The 20,943-nt window shown below is 54.8% G+C and overlaps 1 protein-coding gene across 1 annotated transcript; it reads left to right on the top strand.

Moving 5' to 3' along the window:
• Positions 1 to 1,169: 1,169 nt before the first annotated feature.
• On the top strand, positions 1,170 to 14,931 carry CD34 (CD34 molecule). The gene is made up of 8 exons (XM_064399106.1): positions 1,170 to 1,622; positions 7,256 to 7,390; positions 8,233 to 8,486; positions 8,571 to 8,660; positions 11,387 to 11,534; positions 12,026 to 12,072; positions 12,777 to 12,941; positions 14,184 to 14,931. Exons 1-8 carry the CDS (start codon positions 1,574 to 1,576, stop codon positions 14,355 to 14,357), a joined length of 1,062 nt encoding a protein of 353 aa, XP_064255176.1. The 5' UTR covers positions 1,170 to 1,573; the 3' UTR covers positions 14,358 to 14,931.
• The last annotated feature ends 6,012 nt before the right edge of the window (positions 14,932 to 20,943 follow it).

The following is a 20,943-nucleotide window of genomic DNA, read 5'->3' as shown; positions in this document are numbered from 1 at the left end:
AGAATCAGAGAAGGCTTTGAGTTGGAAGGGACATTTAAACATCATCTCATCCAGCTCCTGTACTATGCTAAAAGCAAAAGCTCCTGGAATTTTATCCTACAATAAATGTGGAAATACTATTTGAGGATTTCTTTGTAGGTAACGCCATCCTGGGTTTTTTTGTGTGTTTTTTAATCCTTTTCTGGCTACAGACAAATGATGCCCATTCCTGCCTGCATCCAATGAGTTTTTGGGTCCCTTAAAACCCAGGGCAGTTTCTGTGACTGTGACTGCAGAAGTGTTGCAGGAGCATCCAGGAAAAGAGAATACACTGAGTAAGAGCTTCCTCATCCTTCTTTCCACAGCTTTCTTTCCTGTCCACCTCATTTTTCAATTTCCTGTTCCCAATGACTCCTTTAGTCACCTCATCATCAAGCTATAAAAAAGATGGAATTAATACTGAACTGCAGTTGTTTCCCAAGCGTTCACCTCTTATTTTTTTAATACCCAAAGGCCATAATTTGACTCCCAGACTGGTTTGGGTTGGAAGGGATATTAGGGATCCTCTCATTCCACCCCTGCCATGGGCAGGGACACCTTGCCCTATCCCAGGCTGCTCCAAATCCCCTCCAAGCTGGCCTGGAACATTCCAGGACGGACATCCCTGTGGGGACACAGAGCATCCCTCATGCTGCCCTTCCTGAGCTGCTCCCACGTGTGTCTGCAGCGCAGAAACTGAGCCAAGTTTCCCACTTGGTGAGGCTCAGCTGGCAATAAAACTGCAGCCCGAGCTCTGCGCTGCTCCAAGGCTCCCACAAAGCATTCCTAACGAGCTCGGGGAAGTTCCTGCTCTCCCGTCCTGCTCCTGCTCCAGGTTTAGTGCCAAAGCTTTTTGCCTGTGGGTTTTTCTGTGCCCCAGACCTTCTCCAACCCATCTCACTCGTGCTCCCTGTTTAATTTAGTGCAGCTAATGGAGTTACTTCTCCTCAGCTCAGCCATGATTTCACATCCTTGAGTTCCCTGCTTAATTTGCTGAGAAAATCTCTGATTCTGAAGCCCATTTTCAGCATTCCCCTGTTTTCCACTGCGCCAGGACCACGCTTGGGGCTCTCTGGGCTGGACCTGGGTTTCCCCAGAGCTCTGCTGTCCTCGGGCTGGCTTTGCTTTGCTCTGAAGGAGCTCAGCTGCAGGCTGGGCTGTGTCCCTGCATCCAGCTGGACCAGGCTGTGTCCTGCCCTCCTTGGACAGGAAAGCAGCAGCTCTCAGGAAAGAGTTAATCCCAGCGAGCCTTTGGGATCCTTTGCTGGGGAGAGGGCCGATCCTTTGTTTGTTTTGAAGCTGCTGGCAGGAAAGCGGGGAGGAGAAAATTACCTAAGTGATAGTGAGCTTGCCACGAACTATATAAAACTGGGAAATCAAAGCCGAGAAACTCCACCTCGCAGTCCTGAAGCACAAGCACAACCCCTGAAGAGAAACCCACCCCAGCAGCGAGTGATCTCAAAGGCTTGAACTCCGAGCAAGCCGCATGAGCTCAGAGCTGCTGCGGGACTGAGCAGCCCGGAGCAGGGAACGCTGCTTGGGAGCTCCCAGAGCCATGGAGTGGAGGCAGCTCCTCTGCATCCTCTGCCTGCTGGAGCTGGCTGGTGAGTACTGATGTCCCCAAGCCCGGGTGGCAGCAGGGACCGGGCTGGGGCAGCTCCTGGGGGGAAGATGCTTCTCCAGGAGTTTGGGATGCTGTCCCACCCCAAAACCTCACTGCTGCTCTAAAAGGGACAGGAACGGGGATCTAAACTCCCCACAAACTCCTGGATAGCACGAGGAGTTATCAGGGAGTGCAGCCACAGTTCAAGCTGTCTCTCAGCCCGCGCTGGTGTAAATGAGCCACGCTTTTGTTTTGTGGTTGGAACTAAACATTTGCTGAAAATCAAATGAGTCTCCATAAATATTAAAATCTCCTATTGCAGCTCTTCAAATATTCATCATGTGAAGCAATGAATAACAGCGCCGAGATTTTTCTCTAGGTGTTACTTTTGAAGGGGTTATGTTTTAGGGAAATATTATCACTTTTGTCCCAAACCCAACAGCCATGAGGTAATAAAAAAGGACTAAAAAAGTGAAGCAGCACTCTGTGTGTTGCCTGGTGTGCTGGGACAGGAGCCAGGAGCCTGCGGGTGTCTCCTCAAATGTGATTTTTTCTTACTCACACGAATGTGAGCGAGGAGATCTATTGCAGGAATGGGCTGGGTTTTGTTCTCCTGTTTCACAGAGCTCCTTTCATGTTCCCCTGGCTGCCCAGGTAAATTGTTCACCTGAGCTGCTGGTTGACCCTCCACTCTGTGTTAATTTTAAAGGAATTGAAAAAAAAAACCCAATTTTCTGTGAGAAAAATGGCATTCAGGGCTGTGTGGCTGGGCTGAAGCGAGCGAGGGTGTGAGACAAAGGTGTGAGGCAAACCTCGAGCTTCAAACCTCCTGTTCCAAACCCGGAGCTCCTTTACAAAACAAAAGAGATGGAAAAGTCATAAAAGTGATAAAAAGCTCGGGTTTTGGAAGGGCAAAGCTGGTGGGCAGCAGGGGCTTTAATGATTTATGCAAAATGTGCTTGCACAGCCCATCATTCCTGCAGGATATTCCTGCCTGGAAGGTGGAGGAGGTTGGTTTCTCCTCGGTGTAGCTGCTGGGAAAAATCATCCTCGGGGCTCTGCTCCTTCCTCAGCTCCGTGGGGAGTCCCAGAGAAGCCATCAAAGGCTCCAGTTGTGCAAGTGCCCTGGAAATCCCAGCTCTGTGCCTTGGGGCTGGAGCTGCTCCTGCGGGGTGGGAGCACGGGGCTCCTCCTGCTCCCGGGGCACCTGCAGCTCAGGGCACGGGGATTATAGGAAAAAAACCCACACTGGGGCAGGGCAGGGTCCTGCAGATGTGCTGTGTGGGGGGTTTGCTCTGGGGAGGATGGGGTTTGGTTCTGGGGTCCAGAGCCAGGATCCAGGCTCCAGCCTGGTCCAACCCCAGGGAAAGCCAACCCCAAATCCAGGAAAGGCTCCTTCTGCCGGGTTCTCTGGGGTTCCTCCCGAGTTCCAAGGAGGGGTTTAGAGCCAGCCCTGCTCTGCAGAGTGGGCTGCAGTTCCCAGACCCTCCCAAGCCCCTGGGAGGATGCTGTGAGCAGCTTGTGTTGGGAAGCTGGGGATGGATAAAGCACTTGGAGAGCTGTCCTGTGCTTGTCTCAGAGCGAGCATGGAGCAGGGAGGCTGGATTGTATTTGTGCCTAATAAAAACACTTCATTCTTTCACTTATCCTTTCATCTTTCTTTTTTATATGTTTTTCATTCATCTCTGCCAATCTTGATTTTTAGAAAAATCTCTTTTCTTACCATTTTCACACGTTCTTTCTTTGCTCCACTCCTTTTGCAACTCTTGTGAAAGTTCTGGATATCAGGAAAGGAAAAAGAGACTTTAAAACTTCCAGCTGCTCGAGTTTAACATCCTTTAGAGGCTGCTGCTCCAGCCAGGAGAAATCTCAACCCCGGGAAGGTGCTGGGCTGCCCAAGAGGCCCCAGCCCCAAGGAAAGCCTGGGAGCAGCAGCTGGGCTTTGGTGGGGCAGCTCGGGGGGCTCCCCCAGCCCCCCGCCCCCGGCCCCACACCCACATCCTGTCTGGGCCAAGGAAAAGGGGGAGGGAAGGGATTTTTATCAGATATTTCCAGAGGGAAGAGGGCTCCACCCGCTTGAATTCCTGCCACATGGCTGAGAGCTGTGGAGCTGGAAAGGCATGAGTAATGCCGGCTGGAGTGCTTGGAGGGGCTGCTGGGGGAGCTGGGGCTGGCTGCGGCCCCAGGGCTCTGCAGCCCCCAGCCCACAGCCCCTTTCCTGCATGCCCCAGTCCAGAGCCCCTTTCCACCATCCCCAGAACTTGTCTCCTGCATCCCTCAGCCCAGAGCCCTTTTCCACCATCCCCAGAACTTGTCTCCTGCATCCCTCAGCCCACAGCCCCTTTCCAGCATGCCCCAGTCCAGAGCCCTTTTCCACCATCCCCAGAACTTGTCTCCTGCATCCCTCAGCCCAGAGCCCCTTTCCAGCATGCCCCAGCCCAGAACTCCTCTGAATCCCCAGAGTTCCCCTCCTTCATCCCCAGAGCTCCTCTCCTGCATCCCATGGTCCCTTTACCTTCCTGTTCTTCATCCCATGGCTCCTCACCCTCCCCTGCAGCCCTGGTACCAGCAGTGCCCCTGTGCCAGCTCAGGGCATCCCATCCCATCCCATCCCATCCCATCCCATCCCATCCCATCCCATCCCATCCCATCCCATCCCATCCATCCCATCCATCCCATCCCAGGGAACAAACCCTGCTAAAGGCAGAGCTGGAGGAGCTGCCCTGGCCCTGGGCTCGTGTCTCAGGTGCCCCAGGAGCCCCAGGCTGAGCTCAGGGTTTGCCAGAGGGGAATCAGCCCAGGGGTGCAGGTCCTGCAGATCCCCAGAGGAACTCAGCTCCCTCAGCTCTGTTTGCTGTGGGTCAGTGTTGGGATCCAGTGGTGGAAATTTCCCTCCTCTTTCCTGAACCTTTGCCACTGCAGAGCTTGTTTGTGGCCCTGGCTTAGTGCTCAGGGATGAGTCTGGAGCAAGTTTAACATTTCTGTTGTTGTCTTTTCTTTATTCAATCTAAGATCCTTCCTAAGCCCCATTATTAAAATATCTTTAAAAACTCATTTACTTTTTAAAACCTAGGTGGGTGAACACAATGGGGGCTGGGAAGTGCAATTTTCTTTCCCATCTCTGCATGGTTTTGCTCCTGCACGTGCTTGCATTGCCAGGTGAAGATTTCTCCCAGGTTAATAAATAGCTTGGCTTAAACTCTAAACCCTCAATCCTAACAAACTGACAAAGTTTAATAAAGCCATTAAAAATGTATGCTGCAATAAATAACCCTCTTTAGCTGAGCACCACGTGGGTTAGCCAGCCCACATCTGGATCATTATTTATCTCACGAGCCCAAAGATTTCACAAAAACCCTCATCCACGTTGTGTGGAAAAGCTCCTGCACATGCCCCAAGAAAGGCCAGAGAAAGAAATCCAGAGTGACAGCTCCTGTCCCAAAGCACACCGAGAGCAGCCGGGCTCCAGTCCAACAGCCAGGGCTGAAAGCTTCGATGAGGAATCCCCGGTGCTCTGCAAACATCGGAGCAGCTCAGAGGTGCGTGGGTGGCTGTGGCACCCCGAGGTCAGGCCAGGAGCTGCATTTGCTGCTGATGTGAGGACAGAGCTGGGCCTAAAGCCTGGCTCTGCCTAAAGCCTGGCTCTGCCCAAAGCCTGGCCCTGCCCAAAGCCTGGTTCTGCCCAAAGCCTGGCTCTGCCCAAAGCCTGGTTCTCCTTAAAGCCTGGTTCTCCCTAAAGCCTGGCTCTGCCCAAAGCCTGACTCTGCCCAAAGCCTGACTCTGCCTAAAGCCTGGTTCTCCCTAAAGCCTGGTCCTGCCCAAAGCCTGACTCTGCCTAAAGCCTGCTTCTCCCTAAAGCCTGGTTCTCCCTAAAGCCTGGTTCTCCCTAAAGCCTGGCCCTGCCCAAAGCCTGGCTCTGCCTCTGGGCTGCTCCTTGCTCCGGGCACGCAGTTCCTGCCTCCTGCTTTTCATTTGCTCAAGGTCAGCAGGAAAGCTCGGTGACTTAACCAGCTGGAAGTGCCTTGGGGAAGGAGGAGGAACTTCTCCCCCTGCACTAAAAGCTGGGCCAGAACCCAAAGTCCAGCTCCAGACACCTGCACTGAGCCCTCAGCTGGGCCCCGAGCAGCTGCAGCCCAGGAGGGGTGGGAGGGGTGGGATGGGATGGGATGGGATGGGATGGGATGGGATGGGATGGGATGGGATGGGATGGGATGGGATGGGATGGATAGGATGGATTGGGATAGATAGAATGGATAGGATAGGTAGGATTGATAGGATGGATAGGATGGATTGAGATGGATAGGATGGGATGGTTAGGATGGATCAGGATGGGATGGATCAGGATGGATAGGATGGGATGGATAGGATGGATGGGATGGATGGGATGGAAAGAATGGAGCAGGATGGATCAGGATGAATCAGGATGGGATGGGATGGGATGGATCAGGATGAATCAGGATGAATGGATGAAATAGATCAGGATGGGATGGATCAGGATGGGATGGATCAGGATGGGATGGTTAGGATGGATCGGGATGGGATGGATAGCATGGACAGGATGGATGGGATGGATCAGGATGGATGGATGAGATGGATCAGGATGGGATGGGATGGATCAGGACGGGCAGCAGCAGTGTGGGCACCCCCTCAGGTCCAGTCTGAGCCCCACATTTCCCAGTCTCCCACAGCAGGAGCAGCAGCTCTGTCCCTGCCACCACAGCCAAACCAACCCCTGCTGCTCTTCCCAGCCCCCCCGGCTCTGTGGGGCTGACCCAGCCAGGAGCAGCTCCTGCCAGCCCCATGCCCAGCTCCAGTGCTGTTCCCTGGCTGCAGATCCTGCTCAGGACCTGCCAGAGCTGCTCCATCTCTCAGGGTGGTTTGGGAGGATGAAGTAACTGTTCTTGGAGCTGGGGCTCCCCTGGGCAGAGCTACAAATGAAACAAAACATTCTGTATGATTTTCTCTTTAGTGCCTGGATAAGAATCTTAAACACCAAGAGCCCTGGGGTAGAGACTGGAGCTGTTTGCTAAAAGTGGGAATAGATCCTGGGGAGAGGAGCTGAGGAATGGGCAGAAATGCATTTTCATTGACTCACACGGCTCCTTCCAGAAGGGAAAGCTGGAAGTGTCATCTCTGTAAGGCAGCAGGAAGCAATATATAAACTTTAGGTTAGAACAGCAAACCACTCTCCAAACATTCAGCTTTACCTCCAAAGATGTTTTCACTCATGAGTCAGGGCTGAGCCCAAGCCAGTGGGAATGTTTCTATTTACTTTGAGATCCTGCCTGCAACTGCAAATCCAACTTATCTATCCTGAGGCACACAAGTGATCTCTTCCAAGGCTTGATTCTTTCCTCCCAGGATTAGAAACCCAAACTGCTCTGAAACCCAGCTTCGTGCAGAGCTCTGGGCATCCACCAGCGAGCTGGGGATGGGGTGGGCTGAGGGCAGAGCCTTCCTCCCGCTCTGGGAGCCCCGGAGCCCCTCAAGGGCTGCACCAGCCAGATGAAAAGTTTCACCCCTGAGCCTCTCCAGGGGTTTTTGGGGCAAGAAAAAGCGACTTTGGGAGAGCTACTGAACCTTTCCTGCTTTCCCCAGGGGCTCAGCAGCCCCTCAGAGCTCCTGTTCCCCCAGGTTTTGCTGCTGGGAGCACCACGGCCGCCCCCAGCCCCGCAGGAACAGCGAGGGACAGCAGCAGAGGGACAGCCAGCCCTGCCACCACGGACAGCACAGCCACAGGCGACAGCAGCAGCACCAAAGCAACCTCTGGTAACCTCTGCCTTTGCTCCCTCTGTCACTGCTTGTAGCTCCTGTGGTTATAATTACGTTTATTAATGCCATTAAGGCATGGTTTGTGCTCTGAAAAGAAGAGGCTGAGTGTGGTCACAAGGTTTAATTCCATCCAAAAAAATCCCACCTGGCAGCTCAGCCCTGTCCTGGTCAAAACCAACAGCTCAGTGATGTTTATCTGTCCACACATGTTGGGAGAGCACCTGTAGGAGTCCCTTTGGGAGGAGAGGACAAGGGGGATGGCTTTAGGCTGGAGGAGGGAGGTTTGGATTAGATCTTGGGCAGGAATTGTGCCCTGGAAGGATGGCAGGCCTGGCACAGGTGCCCAGAGCAGCTGGGGCTGCCCCTGGATCCCTGGCAGTGCCAGGGCCAGGCTGGGCAGGGCTGGGAGCACCTGGGACAGGGAAGGTGTCCCTGCCCTGGCAGGGGTGGCACTGGATGGGATTTAATTTCCATTCCAACCCAAACCAGTGTGGGGTTCCCTGATGGGCTCAGGCTCTGAAGGGCTCTGAAGGGAGGGGAGGGTGCAGGGAGCCTTTCCCTGGCGCTGTTTGGGATCACAGCCTCCTCTGGAAGCCTCGGGGCCAAGGAGGAGCTGGGGACAATGGAGTGGCCGGTGTCACCTTTGCCGTGGTGGCCCAGAAACGAGCCCACTGTCCCCAGTGTGGGTGTGTGTAATTAGGCAGGGCTAATGAGCGTTCCCTGGAGAGCCAGCAGCTCCTGGTGCCGCTGCTGCCTCTGACAGACCCGTGTCACATCTCTCACTGAGCTCACAAGCTCCAGACTCTCTCCTGAGCCCTTCTCTCTGCGTTTCCCCCAAGCTGCAGCCACAGCCAGCTCCGAGGCCACCAGCCCGACACCACCAGAGCTCCTTGGCCAGCAGACAACGGGCCCCCAGCCCAGCCCTGCCTCCACAGCACTGCTGGGCTCCTCCCCGGGGTCCCTGGGGTCCCCGGGGGTCCCCACGAGCCAGCCCGAGGACAGGACACTCACCTTGGGCCCCCCCAGCTCTGCGGCCACCCCGGAGCCTGCTGCTGTCCCTGCTGCCACCACAGCCCTGCACAGCGGCTCCCAGGTGAGGAGGGGGCTGCCCTGGGGGGGCCGGGCTGTCCCCAGCCCCGGCAGGGCACCGACACCCCCTGTGCTCTCTCCCTTGCAGCCTGCCCTCCGTGCCATCAGCTGCCACGGTGCCAGGGACCAGGGTGACACCGGGGCCATCTGCCTGCAGCTCAACGAGTCCAGCACCTGCGTGAGTGTCCCCTGCAGCCCCGGGGTCACTCTGCACCCCCGGGGGCTCTCTGGGGTGGGGGGGCTCCAGCGGGTCCCCCTGGGCTGGTGCAGGAGGGTCCCAAAGGGGAGGATCCCGCAGGGTTGCAGGGGAAATGCGAGCTCCCAGCTGCACAAATCTCCTTTTTTCCTCTGAGCTCTGGGGGCAGCTCGGCTTCTGAAGCAGCTCCCAGCGCATCCAGCAGGAAGGTGCCTTTGTTCTTCTTCTTCCTCTTCCCTGCTGGAAACAAAAGTGCCTTTTTTTGTCTTGCCAAGTGGCCTAGGAAAGCAAACAGGGCATTGCAAGGAGCTGCTCAGCATCCCCAGCAACTCCCGAGGGAGTCCCAGGCTCTCTGTGACTGGCCTTGGCCTTGAGCACCAAAAATGAGGCATTTGTAACAGCACAGGGGTCTGCAGGGCTGGGGGGAAGAGACCTGGAGGCACAGCCTGCCCCAGAGGGTGCAGGGGGCTGGGTCCTGTGAGACAGCAGTGCCCTGGGTGAGAGATATCTATAAAATAGACAATTTAATGTTGTCATTGAGCCCGCGGTAGTTAGGCTGAGCGAGCCTGGCTGCACGAGAGTGATTAAATGGCATTTAGGCTCGTTCCTGTGTGCAGGGGCTGTGCTGGAGCAGGAACCCAGAGGGAAACTGCTGGGATCCCAGCTGGAACCCAGCTCTGCTCCACCTGGGCACGGGCTGTGAGCATCCCGGGATAAATGGGTGTACAGAACACCTAGAACATCCCACAGAGCCACGGGCTGTGAGCATCCCGGGATAAATGGGTGTACAGAACACCTAGAACATCCCACAGAGCCACGGGCTGTGAGCATCCTGGGATAAATGGGTGTGCAACACACCTAGAACATTCCTCAGAGCCCTGGGCTGTGAGCATCCTGGGATAAATGGGTGTACAGAACACCTAGAACATCCCACAGAGCCATGAGTTGTGAGCATCCTGGGATAAATGGGTGTACAGAACACCCAGAATATCCCACCCAGCCACGGCTCACACCCCCAGCCCTCCCTCCTCGTGAGCACCCCAGGCACCCCCAGCTCCCTGCAGGGCTGTCGGGGGCTCCTGCCTGATGTGCAGAAGCAAACAAACTGCACGACTTTGTGAAAGTTGTAAAGCTGGTGTGTTTGCTACCCAGTGTGTTCATTACCCAGTGTGTTCATTACACGTGTGTTAATTACAGCACTGACCATGTGGGGATCGTTCCCCTTGTTCCCCCTAAATGACATCCGTGCCTCTGGGAACTCCAGATTTTTATCTCCCCCTCAAACACATGTGCATGTGATTTCACAATAGGTTCATACGTGTTCATTCTGCTGATTTCTCGTTACATTTGAAGCTAATTCTTCTTTATCAGAAAGAATTCCTGGGTCACTTTGCCCTGCTCTCTCTGTCTGCCCCCCTTATCTCTGCCCTCGGCTGAAGCAGTTCCTCAGAGCTTTTAGCAAGAGCAGGCACTCAGACCAAAGAGCTACCTTTGCAAGCTACAGACTTAACTCAAAGATGTACATTTCATCTTATTCAAAATGGATTTCTGCTCTGGAAAATGTCCCCTCTGCCCCCCAGCCCACAGCAGAGCCCATCCCGCAGCCCCGGCGGGACCAGGCGGCTCAGGCTGGACCTGGAGCCAGAGGAGATCTGTCCTGCCATGTCCCTGTCTCCCCCTGGCCTTTCCCGAGGCAAATGAGCAATCAGCTGGCACCGGCCGCTAATTGCAAAGGGAAACTCTGACACTCCGATGAGTTCTTTCCACAGCGCAGAAAGGAAAATACACACTTGGGTCTCTTGTTCCATCTTGGCCTTCCTCCCCCCCGTGAGCCAAGCTCTATAGAAACAGCTGAAAACGATTTGTTTGTTGTTCTCCCGTGGAGGAGCTGCTGCGGTTTTGCACTTGGGGAGGATGGAGGGAGCTGGGGATGGTCCTGGGCAGCTCTGGGCAGGGGAGGAGGGCACAGAGGCCGTGCCAGGACAGGGGGGCTCTGCCTTCCACAGCCCCGGGGGGATGGAGCCCAGGGCAGGGCTCGGTGCAGCTCTCTGTGCCTCTGGGGTGGGGGGTCAGGGGGCTGAGCAGGGTTTTGGCAAAGCTGGGCTCAGCCTGCGAGCCTGGCTGGGGCTGAAAGCCCATCCTGTCTGATCCACAAACCGGCCCACAAAGGCTGCAGCTCCTCACTCTTCCTCTTCCTCTTCCTCCCCCAGCGTCAGCGCAGCTCTAAAATGTGAGAAATGTGGTTTTTTACCTAGCCTTTGATCAGCAACCTAGCAAAAACACTGAAGACATTTCCTAAACAGGAAGGCTCAATGCTTCTTTGTTATTTCCCTCCTTTCCCAGCCCCTGCCTGGGACTCTGAAACAATAGGGCTCTTCAGCTGTTCCAGCCCAAAAACTGGGGAGACTTGCCATGCGATTCAGAGCCTAAATTTAGCTTTGTTTAAATGCCATTTTCAAGAGTTGCTAATAATATCTTCATAATAATATCATTTATTCTCATTAATTAAGACATGAGAAATGAGCACCTCCAAGGTGTTGGGGCTCTGGGCAGTGCTGGAGTGGGAGGGGAGGGTCTGACACCCTGCAGGGCACTGAGGAGCCACCAAAATTCACATGGGAAAGCACAACACCTCCACCAGCATGGCCAAGGCAGAGAATTGCTCAGTTTGCTTGGATTAATGGCTGCTCTTCCTGAAAACTTGGCAGGAGCACTTTCTGGAGAGGAAGGGATTGGATTTATGGCAAGCACTGTGTGAAAATAGAACCCACGGCGTGGAGCCCCCCTGTGAGATCAAACTGACTCCATCCAGCCTGGACAGGGACTGTTTGCTCCTCATCCTCAAAGGAGAGAAAGGTCAGTGAGGGACCCCCAGGTGTGGGCAGGGGACAGGGGCTCCCTGTGGGGGATCCTGACAGGAGAAACCTCTCTGCAATTCTGCTCTCTCTTCTGGGGTCCTGCTGCACCCCTGGAGCTGTGGAACTGCCTGCAGGTACATCCTCAGCTCAGCAGGGTTCTTGGTGTGCCCTGAGCTGCAGGGTGTGTGATTCCTGTCCAGAACGTGTGCATGTGTAACGTGTGTGATGAACATTTAACATGTGTAAAGTATGTGATGATCATATTTAATGTGGGTAACGTGTGTGATGAACATATTTAATGTAACGTGTGATGAACATATTTAATGTGGGTAAAGTGTGTGATGATCATATTTAATATGTGTAACATGTGATGAACATTTAATGTGTGTAATGTGTGGGATGAGCATATTTAATGTGTGTAATGTGTGTGATGAACATATTTAACGTGTGTAAAGTGTGTGATCTGCTCTCCTGTTTTGAACCTTGCAGATCCTGACAAACTTCTGAACACGCTCCAGAAGTCTCACTGGGAAAAGGTAAATCCCTCAAGCAAATTTGGCTGCAAACTGTGCCTGGCCAGGTGGCCGGAGGGGTGAGGGCTGTAGCTGTCGGCTGAGGCTGGGGACACGCTGGGACCTGAGTCTGGAGGAGGGCAGGGATCCCTGAAGTGCCCAAGGCCAGGCTGGACAGGGCTGGAGCAGCCTGGGATGGTGGAAGGCGTCCCTGCCCACGGCAGGGGTGGCACTGGGTGATTTGTAAGGTCCAAGCCAGCCTGGGATTGTGTGGTTGGAGCCAGGCAGCAGCAATGCAGCACCAGAGAGCCAGCACAATGGCTCTGTGAACGCTGGAGTGCCTCCTCAGCAGAGGTCAGACCAGCAGTGACCCTCAGGGTGCCACTGGCACTCGGCTTCTCCAAAGGAGCAGGCTGGCATGAATGAATTCCTGCCCCCAGCACGCCCCTGAGGCTCCTCTGGCTGCTGGGCTGAGCCCCAGGGGTGCCCAGGGCACCAACAGCAGAGCTCAGAGATCTCCAAACCCCAGAGCACAGAACTCCCTGTGCCAAGGAGCCCCCAGGCTGGCAGGGAGCCTGTGAGGGCTGCCAGGGCAGCAGAGCCCAGCTGGGCTGCCGTGCAGTCCCCAAGAGGTGACAGCAGCATTGTCTGAAGCCTGTGCAAGACGCAAACATTTCCTGTTTGTCCCGCTCCCCGCTCCCTTTGCCGTTTTCCTTTTTTCCCCGCAGCTTGGAATAGAATCCCTTAAAAAGGAGAGCACGGGGAGCCGGCGGGAGCCTTCCCAGAGGACGCTGATCGCCCTGGTGACATCTGGGCTGCTGCTGGCCTTCCTGGGGCTGGCCGGGTATTTCCTGATGAGGCGGCGCAGCTGGAGCCCCGCGGGCCAGAGGCTGGTCAGTGCTTACAGGTGGCACAGCCGCGGGTAGACAGGAGCCCCCAGCCCGGGGGGGCAGCACGGGGGTGTCCCCAGCCCTGGGGCTCCCCCTGTGTGTCCCCTCCTCGTGGGAAGGGCAGGGTCACTGCACAGGGGGAAGGGGAGACTCTGTCCTCTTCCAAAATCAGCTCCTGCAGCAGCACGGCCCCTTTCCCACACGTCTGACAGGTCTGACACTTCTTTTTGCTCAGCAGTAAGAGCTCATCCAGCAAGAGCCCTCCAGAGCCCCTCATGGGCCTGTCCTGAGCAGTGACTCCCCAGTTCCCATTTCCTGTGTGAGCCCCGTGTCTGTACCCGTGCTGCAATAAAGGCAATTTCTCCCCACCAGGATGGTAATAAAACATATAAAGAAAGAAAGAGGCAGAAATTTCCTATTTCCATTCACCCTGAGGACTCCTCCCCTCCGGTGATTTTTGGGGATGTGACCCTGTGTAAAGCGAGGCTGGGCCACGATTCCCCCACCACTGCCCAGCGTGAGCAGCTGTGCCCTGGAGGCCATCGGGGCAATTCCTGCCCAGGAGGGATGTCCCCAGAGCTGGGTCAGAGGCAGGGACACTGCCTGGTGCCCCTGGGGCTGGCAGCAGTGGCAGCGTGTGGCACGGGACCCCCTGGCAGTGCCAAGCCCAGCTCCAGGTGAGGAGTGTCCAGCCCGCCCATGGAAAAGGGACTGAGTGAACTCCAGCCCGGCTGCTGAGGGGATTCCAGCTGGGAATTGCCACCTGGGATTGCCGGTTCCAGGGCTGCACAAGGTCTGGGGAATTCTCCTGGGTCCTCAGAGGCACCTGCTCCTCCTCGCAGCAACAGCAGCACCCAGAGCTGCAGTTCTGCACTTCTGCCACACCTGGCAGCGAGCTCTGCACTTCAAAGGACGGGGAGGGGAAGGAAAAGAGACGATTTCCATCATTTCCATTCAATTGTGATTCTTCCTTGGCCAAAGCGGCCAGCAGAGGTTCTGCCCCAAGGCAAGGTCAGCTCCAAAACTTGATTGGGAGAAAACAACAAAACCTGGCAAAAAATCTTCTCCTGCAGGTGCTGGAGGGGAAAGTGCAGCTCCTGGGTGGTTTTCTTGCTCCACCTTGGTTCAGAGCCTCTGCTCCCCTTCTTGCCAGCAGCCCTGAGCTGTGTCTGTCTGTCCCTCCTGCCTGGGGACAGCAGGGACCTTTCCCCTTCCCCTCCCTGACTCTGTCCCTTGTGTCCCCAGGCTGAAGACCCCTACTACACGGAGAACGGCAGCCAGGGGAACACCATGCTGATGTCGCCGTCCCAGGAGCCGGCGGAGCTGCAGGAGAAGCCGAACCTGAACGGGGGCGCGCAGGAGAACGGGACGGGCTCCAAGAACGGCCGGCAGCACAGCCCCGCCGACACCGAGATGTGACAGCGACATCTCCCCGGGCCCGCAGGGGATCTCCTTCAGACCTCCTGTGTCTCACTGTCTCTGTGAAGGACTCCAAAACCAGCCTAAACCACCTGGAGAGCCAAAGCTGCCGAAGAGCAGCTCCTCCTCCTCCTCCTCCTCATCCTCCTCCTCCCGCTGAACACACAGGACAATTTTTGCAGCTGTTCTCTGCTTTTGTTGTCAGAAGAACACCAGGACAAAAGCCGGTGCCCTCTGGCCTCCCCAGATTTCAGGCAGAGGCAGAGTTTGGCTCCAGGCAGCCCAGATGTCTGGTAGCAATATGTTAGGCTGACCGAAGTAGTGAAATTGGGATTGCAGTGACAAAAGCCTCTCAGGTTTCAGATAGTTTTGGTTAACAGAGTTGTTTATAATCTCATCTTTATGTTTAAGTGCAGGATTTCTTCCTCTTCTGAGGCCACCAGGCATTTAACCCCTTCCTGTCTTTAGGGCTCCTCTACTATTCCCTACTCCAGCAGAATTTGCTGAAGCTGTGTTTAAAACTTTCCACATGGAATTGCAGGCTGAAATGTCAACTTTTTCTCTTTTAATCCTACTAGGATTGTGTCCTGAAGGTTTTTTTAGAGGGGAAAAAACCTTCCCCAGCCTCCTCCTGCCAGGGGCTGGGGGTTGTGGCTGGCAGAGCTCATCCCTTGAGGGAGATGGAGAGCTCTGGGCAGGGCTGAGGGGCTCTGAGGGCGCCTGGGGCTGGGCACTCTCCCCCTGGCACCTGGGCCAGGAATTTGGGCACGAGAGGTGCCCAAGGGCTCCCAGAGGGATGAGTGGAGGCAAACCCCCAGCTCTGCAAAGGGCAGAGTTCCTGTCTCTGCACAGCAGCAGGGACAGGGACACAGAGCAGGGTTTCACTGTGGAAATCCCAAACCCAGGAGCAGCAGCAGAAGCAGGAGAGAAACAGAAATAAATGCAGGAGCAGCAGGTCCAGGTCTGGCCCCTCTCTCTGCTGATCCTGCTCCCCAGGGAAGCGCTGCTGGAGCCACATTGAGCTCTCAGTGGGAGCCAGGGACTCAGGGCAGGTTTGTTCCCCATCCCAAGCACATTTTTAGGGAGCCAAAGCCCGGACTGTGCCAGCCCCGTGCTGCTGGTGCCAGCCCAGGAGGGTGCTGTCCAACACCAGCACCAGCAGCGACCTCCACACCCCAAATAAACGCAAAAATGGCCCTTGGAGCTGATCTGCCCTCTCAGGAGTGAGTTCATCCCAACCTTCTCTCAGTGCTGAACACCTGAGGGAGGGGTTTTTTTCTGGTACAGTGCTCAAAGCAACGACAGCAGCATCCACCACCACCTGGGGCTGGTTTTTTGTGGGTGCAAGAGTCGCTTCAACACAATTAAAATATTCCAGGCTGTTTGCTTTGGTGTGAATTGCTCCTCGCAGATCTCATTGTAAATAATCCCGGTTGAAAAAGAAAAATAATTAAGTACTAAAAGCCGGCTTCTCCGCTGTGTCCTTGGAGCAGCAGCGTGCTCGTCCCTGCGGGATGTGCGGCTCTGGCTGCTGCCAGCAGGGCGGGGGGACAACGCCTCACCGAGAGGTTCTTTCCCAGCAGAAATCCCATGACTAAAGGCTCTGGCTTGCTCTGAGCACGTTCCCCTCCCAAAAAATCGTCTGCAGGATGAGTGGCGTGCAGCAGGCTGTCACACCTCGTGCGTTTGATTTGTTTGTTTGGATGTTTGAGGCACCCAGGGAAAATGAAGCTGTGCCAGGCAGGGGCAGGCTGGGCATCAGCAGGGATTTCTCCATGGGAAGGGTGGCCAGGCCTTGGCAGGGGCTGCCCAGGGGGGTTTGGGGTGCCCATCCCTGGGGGTGTCACCTGCAGGTGGCACTGAGTGCTCCGGGCTGGGGACAAGGTGGGGGTGGATGATCCTGGAGGGATTTTCCAGCCTCAGGGGTGCTGGGATTCCCTCCCTCTGCAGTAACCAGCAACTTTTCCTGCCCCAAAAATTTACAGGGGGGACGCAGGGAAGCCTTTGGTGCCTTCTCATGTGGAGATGCTGGAGCTGCACTCCAGGCAGGAGCTTTGGGAATGGGGATCTCCCCTGATTCCCTCTCCTCTCCGGGATGCCTGACCCTCCCCAGGGCTGCACCCCTGGCAGGGCACACCAGGGACCCCCCCCGGGCCCTGCTGGGGTTTCGGGGCAGCCTGAGCTCCGGCAGCCCGGCTGCGAGGGGAACAGATGCAGGAAAAGCAAATTCCTCTCCCGGGGAAGGCTGGATGAGCCCGGGAGCTGGGGCAGGGAGCTTTTCTCCTGGCAGGCGTTTCTCCAATCAGCCCCGGGAGCTGCGGATCTCATCAGCCCTCAGGTGCGCTTTTCACAGCTCAGGGAACGTCCTGGGCCAGGCAGGGACAATAAACTTACAGTCAAGCGCTCCGGCAAAACAAAAGGCTCCTCCAAAGCCAGACTGAGGGAAATGCCGGCAGCGGGGCCGCTGCTGAGCCAGCGGAAAAGGCTGGAAAAGGCTGGAAAAAAAGGGCTGGGAAAGGCTCCACTTCCAGCTCAGGAAGTTTTTTGCCTGTGTGTAAACAGCCCTGGCCAGGCCAGAAAGGTTTTTCTTATTATTCCTTCCTTATCAGCCCCCTTGCATTCCTTCCTTGCCCCCTCCTCTCGCCGTCCCCTGCAGCCTCACTCACAGCTGCTTTTTTTGGGTCATTTTGGGGGCTCTGAGTCCATTTCAGCTCCCTAGAGCAGCCTGATTTCCCATCTGCGGGGTTCAAGGCTGGTGCAAGTGCTCCTACCTGGCTCATGAGCTCACACTCTGCTCCCACACGATCTTTAGCTCAGTCTTCAGCTTGGGTGAGCCTCATATTGAAAGGGACCCTCCAGAGGAAAATAATTGGCATGAAAACTTCCTCTGGGGAAGAACAGGGGGGATACAAGCTGCTAAATATAAATACAAATACAAAAAAATTAGAAATAAAAATATAAATAGAAATAATATATAAATATAAATATAAATATAAATATAAATATAAATATAAATAGAAATAGAAATAGAAATAGAAATAGAAATAGAAATAGAAATAGAAATAGAAATAGAAATAGAAATAGAAATAGAAATAGAAATAGAAGTAGATAGAAATAGATGCAGCACTGCCACTGGATGCCGTGTCTGTGTCCATTCCCCAGCCTGCCCAAGCACTTTTTGCCCATCCCGGGCTGGGGAAAAGCAGCTCCTTGCTGTGTTTGTTTGCTGCGTTTTGATTTCCCGTTTTGTGAGAGCCCCGAGCATCCCGCAGGGCTGGGGGCAGCACGGGACGCACACTTGTGCAAATTTGTGCTCATTTGTGCTCCTTTTTGCTCATTTGTGCTCATTTGTGCTCATTTGTGCACACTTGTGCACACTTATGCTCATTTGTGTTCGTTTGTGCACGCTTGTGCTCGTTTGTGTTCATTTTTTGCTCATTTTTGCTCATTTTTGCCCATTTTTGCCCATTTTTGCTCATTTTTGCCCATTTTTTGCCCATTTTTCTCATTGGCGCTCCAATGCTGCTCTCTGCCGGCCGTGCTCTGCCCGAGCAGGTTCCAGCGGGCAGCTGCAGCTCGGGGAGCGCTGCCCTGGCAACAACACCACCCAAAGCAGACCCAAAGCAGACCCATCTCAAAACACAAATACCCAAAAAGCGGCTCCTGCCCCGGGGCAGAGCCCGCGGTGCCGCAATCCAGCCCCGGGATCAGGGAAACCCTGGAATTACGGAAGAACAATGAGAACAGAGGGACTTGGAGCTCAAATTCCAGGAAGGGGGAGCATCCACCGTGGCGTTTCTGGGTTTCACATCCATTTCTTTCCCATCTGCGTGCTCACTGTCAGATCTCGTGTTTCTTTTTTTTTTTTTTTTTTTTTTTTTCTGTGGGAGCTCTCCCAGTTTTGCTGCTCCATCCCCTGCAAGGCCACGCAGGATTTTTGTTCTGACCCCGGGAATTCAGGGGCTCTGGTGATGTCCTGTGCTCCACCTCAGGAAAAGAAGCTGGAGGAGCATCAGAGGGGCCAGGAATTCCTGAAATCCCAGCCCGGGAACCAGCGCTGTCCTGGGCTCAGCCCCTCTGAGCCAGCCTGAACCTCAGCCACCATCAGCTGGCCACAAAGGTGTTCCCCAGAGCTGGAAAAGGGTGATGATCAGGCTCATTTTGATTTTTTTCCAGCCATGGTGTGAGCCTGGCAGTGTTGGATTAGTGGCTGGACTTGATCTTTGAGGTCTCTTCCAGCCTTAATTCTTCCACGATCCTGTCTTGGCATTCCAGGTAAAAGAGCAGCATCTGTGTAGGGCTTTTCCAACCTCTCCTTAAAAAAAAATAATAAAATTTTACATCTCTTTGCATCACAGGCACTTCCCATGTGTTTGGAGCTTTAATCTGGGCCCTCAGATCCATTTAATTTGCTGCTGGTTTGGTTTGAAGGAGCAGAGGTAAATGAGATTATCCACCCCTGGGATCGACTGTCGGAGGCAAACGCTGAGGAATTGGGGTCTGGAAACTTTTCCATGTGCTGGAACACCCAGGATGGGCAGAGGTCAGAGCAGAGCTGTCCCCTGACCCCTCCTGATCCTGAAGGAGCCCCAGGGGCAGAGGGAAACACCTTCCCAGTGCCAAGAGCATCCCAAGCGCTGTGAGGCTGGAAATGTTCTTTTTTAACTTAAAACAGACAAGGATGGGCGAGCCAGGGGTGCTGTTTGTGGGCCAGTGTGGAGCCAGATGCAGAAATTCCTTGGAGGTAAGGTCTTCTTATTGAAAATTCCTTGTGTTTTTCTCCTGGAGAGGGAAAACCCCACAAACTTTGAATAGTTTTTCTGTTAATTTTCCACTGGCAACTCCTGGTGTTGGGGAAGATGGGTTCCACTTCTGGTTCCACTGCTCTGACTGCAGAAAAACCAAGGTCTGAAAAGTCCTGTCCCTTTTTGTCCTGTGTAAGACACAGATGCCCCAAGGGCTCCTATCCAATAGGAAATTGGTTCTCAAGTTACTTATTTTTTATTCCTGTAAATTAAGAATACATCACCCTTCTGACTCTTAGTTATTTATTTGCTATTTTTGGTCCTTTTGATTTTTTTTCTTCATTTTTTTTTTAATCTTCATGTTTGCATCTTCCTTCTCTCCTTATCTCCTGCCTGCCCCAGAGGCTTATTGCTGCTTTGGCAACATGCTAACGTGTTTAGGAACGATAAGACGTCTAATTAATAGTTTAATTAGCAGTACAAGGTCTTAATAGCTTATTAAAGGAAATACATTCAGAAAATTCCTTTCCTCTCCTCTCTCTGGTACAATATAATTCACCAGCAAATGATAAAACAGTTTGAAACGTTCCGATTTTAGAGAGGGACGTGGGGCTGTGCTGCTGATTTCACGGGGGATTTCGCACCGCTAATGCCATTATTTTGTTGTTGTTGTTTTAAAACAATTTAAGAGATTAAGAAAAGCGATTGGGAAGGAGCGGGAAGGAGCCCGAGAGAGGAATTAAGAACAACTGCTTTCCCTGCTTACAAACAAATCCTGGGCAAGTCAAACTTGCTCTTTAAGAGGCTCCGGCTGAAATGTCAGCTCGGAGCCGGGGCAGCGCTGCCTCCTCCCGCTCCTTTCCCACTGAATCACTGAAAAATCTTCTTTTAAATCCTTGGCTCACCAACTCCAGCAGGGTCTGGCCCACCCCCGAGCTTGGGCAGCGAGGATGAGAAACGCGGCTGGGAGCGAGCCGAGCCGAGCCGAGCCGAGCCGAGCCGAGCAGCCCGGCTTCCCCCCGCCGCGTTTTTCCTCTGACCCACACAAAGATTTCTTTCTAAATTTATCGCGGCGCTCATCGGCAGTCCCACTTAGCGCAGATTAGGAGGCCGGGCGGGCAGAGCCCGTCGGAATGAGGGCAGGGGAGCGGGAGAACCGCGGGGCTCCATCCCCGCACCCCGGACCCCCGGCTCCCCGGCTCCCCCAGACCCCCCGCTCCACAGGCTCCCTCCCGGCGCCCGGAATGCTCTCCCGGTGGCACAGCCCCAGCTCCTGGCTGGCTCCGGGGAGCTTTTGCCGCTCCCCGGAGGCCCCAGCGCTGGCACCGCCGGGGAATTTCCACTGGGCTGCGGAATCCTGCGGGCGCGGGGCTGAAGGGGAAGGTTGGAGAGGGGCTTTGTGCGGCACCCCCGGGCAGCTGAGCGTCCCTCGGCCTCCGCAGAGCTCCCGGGTGCCCCCCGGGCGATACCTGTGCGGTGACCCGCAGCTGCGGGTCCGAGCCCCGAGGAGCCCCCGGGGACACGGACGGGTCCTGCCGCTGATCTGAGCCTCACGCTCCGCGGAGATGAAGCCCTGCCCTGCCCGGGGAGTCTGAGCCGTGTTTGGAATCACGCAGGGAAATTATGCAGTTCCAAGGATGGCATAATTGGGGGAACGCTTGACTGGCGCAATTTTCCTGCGCGCCTGTCAGCAAATCGCTTAATGCGCGCTGTGCCAAGCTTCCCAGGCGTTAAATGGGGAATGATTATCCCACCGCCTCCTGAGAGGGAGCGAGGGTAACACCCGCTAATGACTGCGGAGGTCCTGGAAGGTGCTCCCGGAGATGTGCAGTGGTTCAGCC

This window comes from Passer domesticus, chromosome 25, assembly GCF_036417665.1.
Source record: "Passer domesticus isolate bPasDom1 chromosome 25, bPasDom1.hap1, whole genome shotgun sequence".
NCBI classification, from domain to species: Eukaryota; Metazoa; Chordata; class Aves; order Passeriformes; family Passeridae; genus Passer; species Passer domesticus.
The sequence above is the reverse complement of the archived record's forward strand: the minus strand, read 5'-3'. Positions and strand labels throughout refer to the sequence as shown.

Excerpts from the sequence above, each read along its gene's own strand:
- CD34 (XM_064399106.1), top strand. The coding sequence starts at position 1,574 with ATGGAGTGGAGGCAGCTCCTCTGCATCCTCTGCCTGCTGGAGCTGGCT. Across the intron at positions 8,487-8,570 it reads CCCTGCACAGCGGCTCCCAG|CCTGCCCTCCGTGCCATCAG; the intron begins GTGAGGAGGGGG and ends TCTCCCTTGCAG. Across the intron at positions 8,661-11,386 it reads TCAACGAGTCCAGCACCTGC|GAGCACTTTCTGGAGAGGAA; the intron begins GTGAGTGTCCCC and ends AAAACTTGGCAG.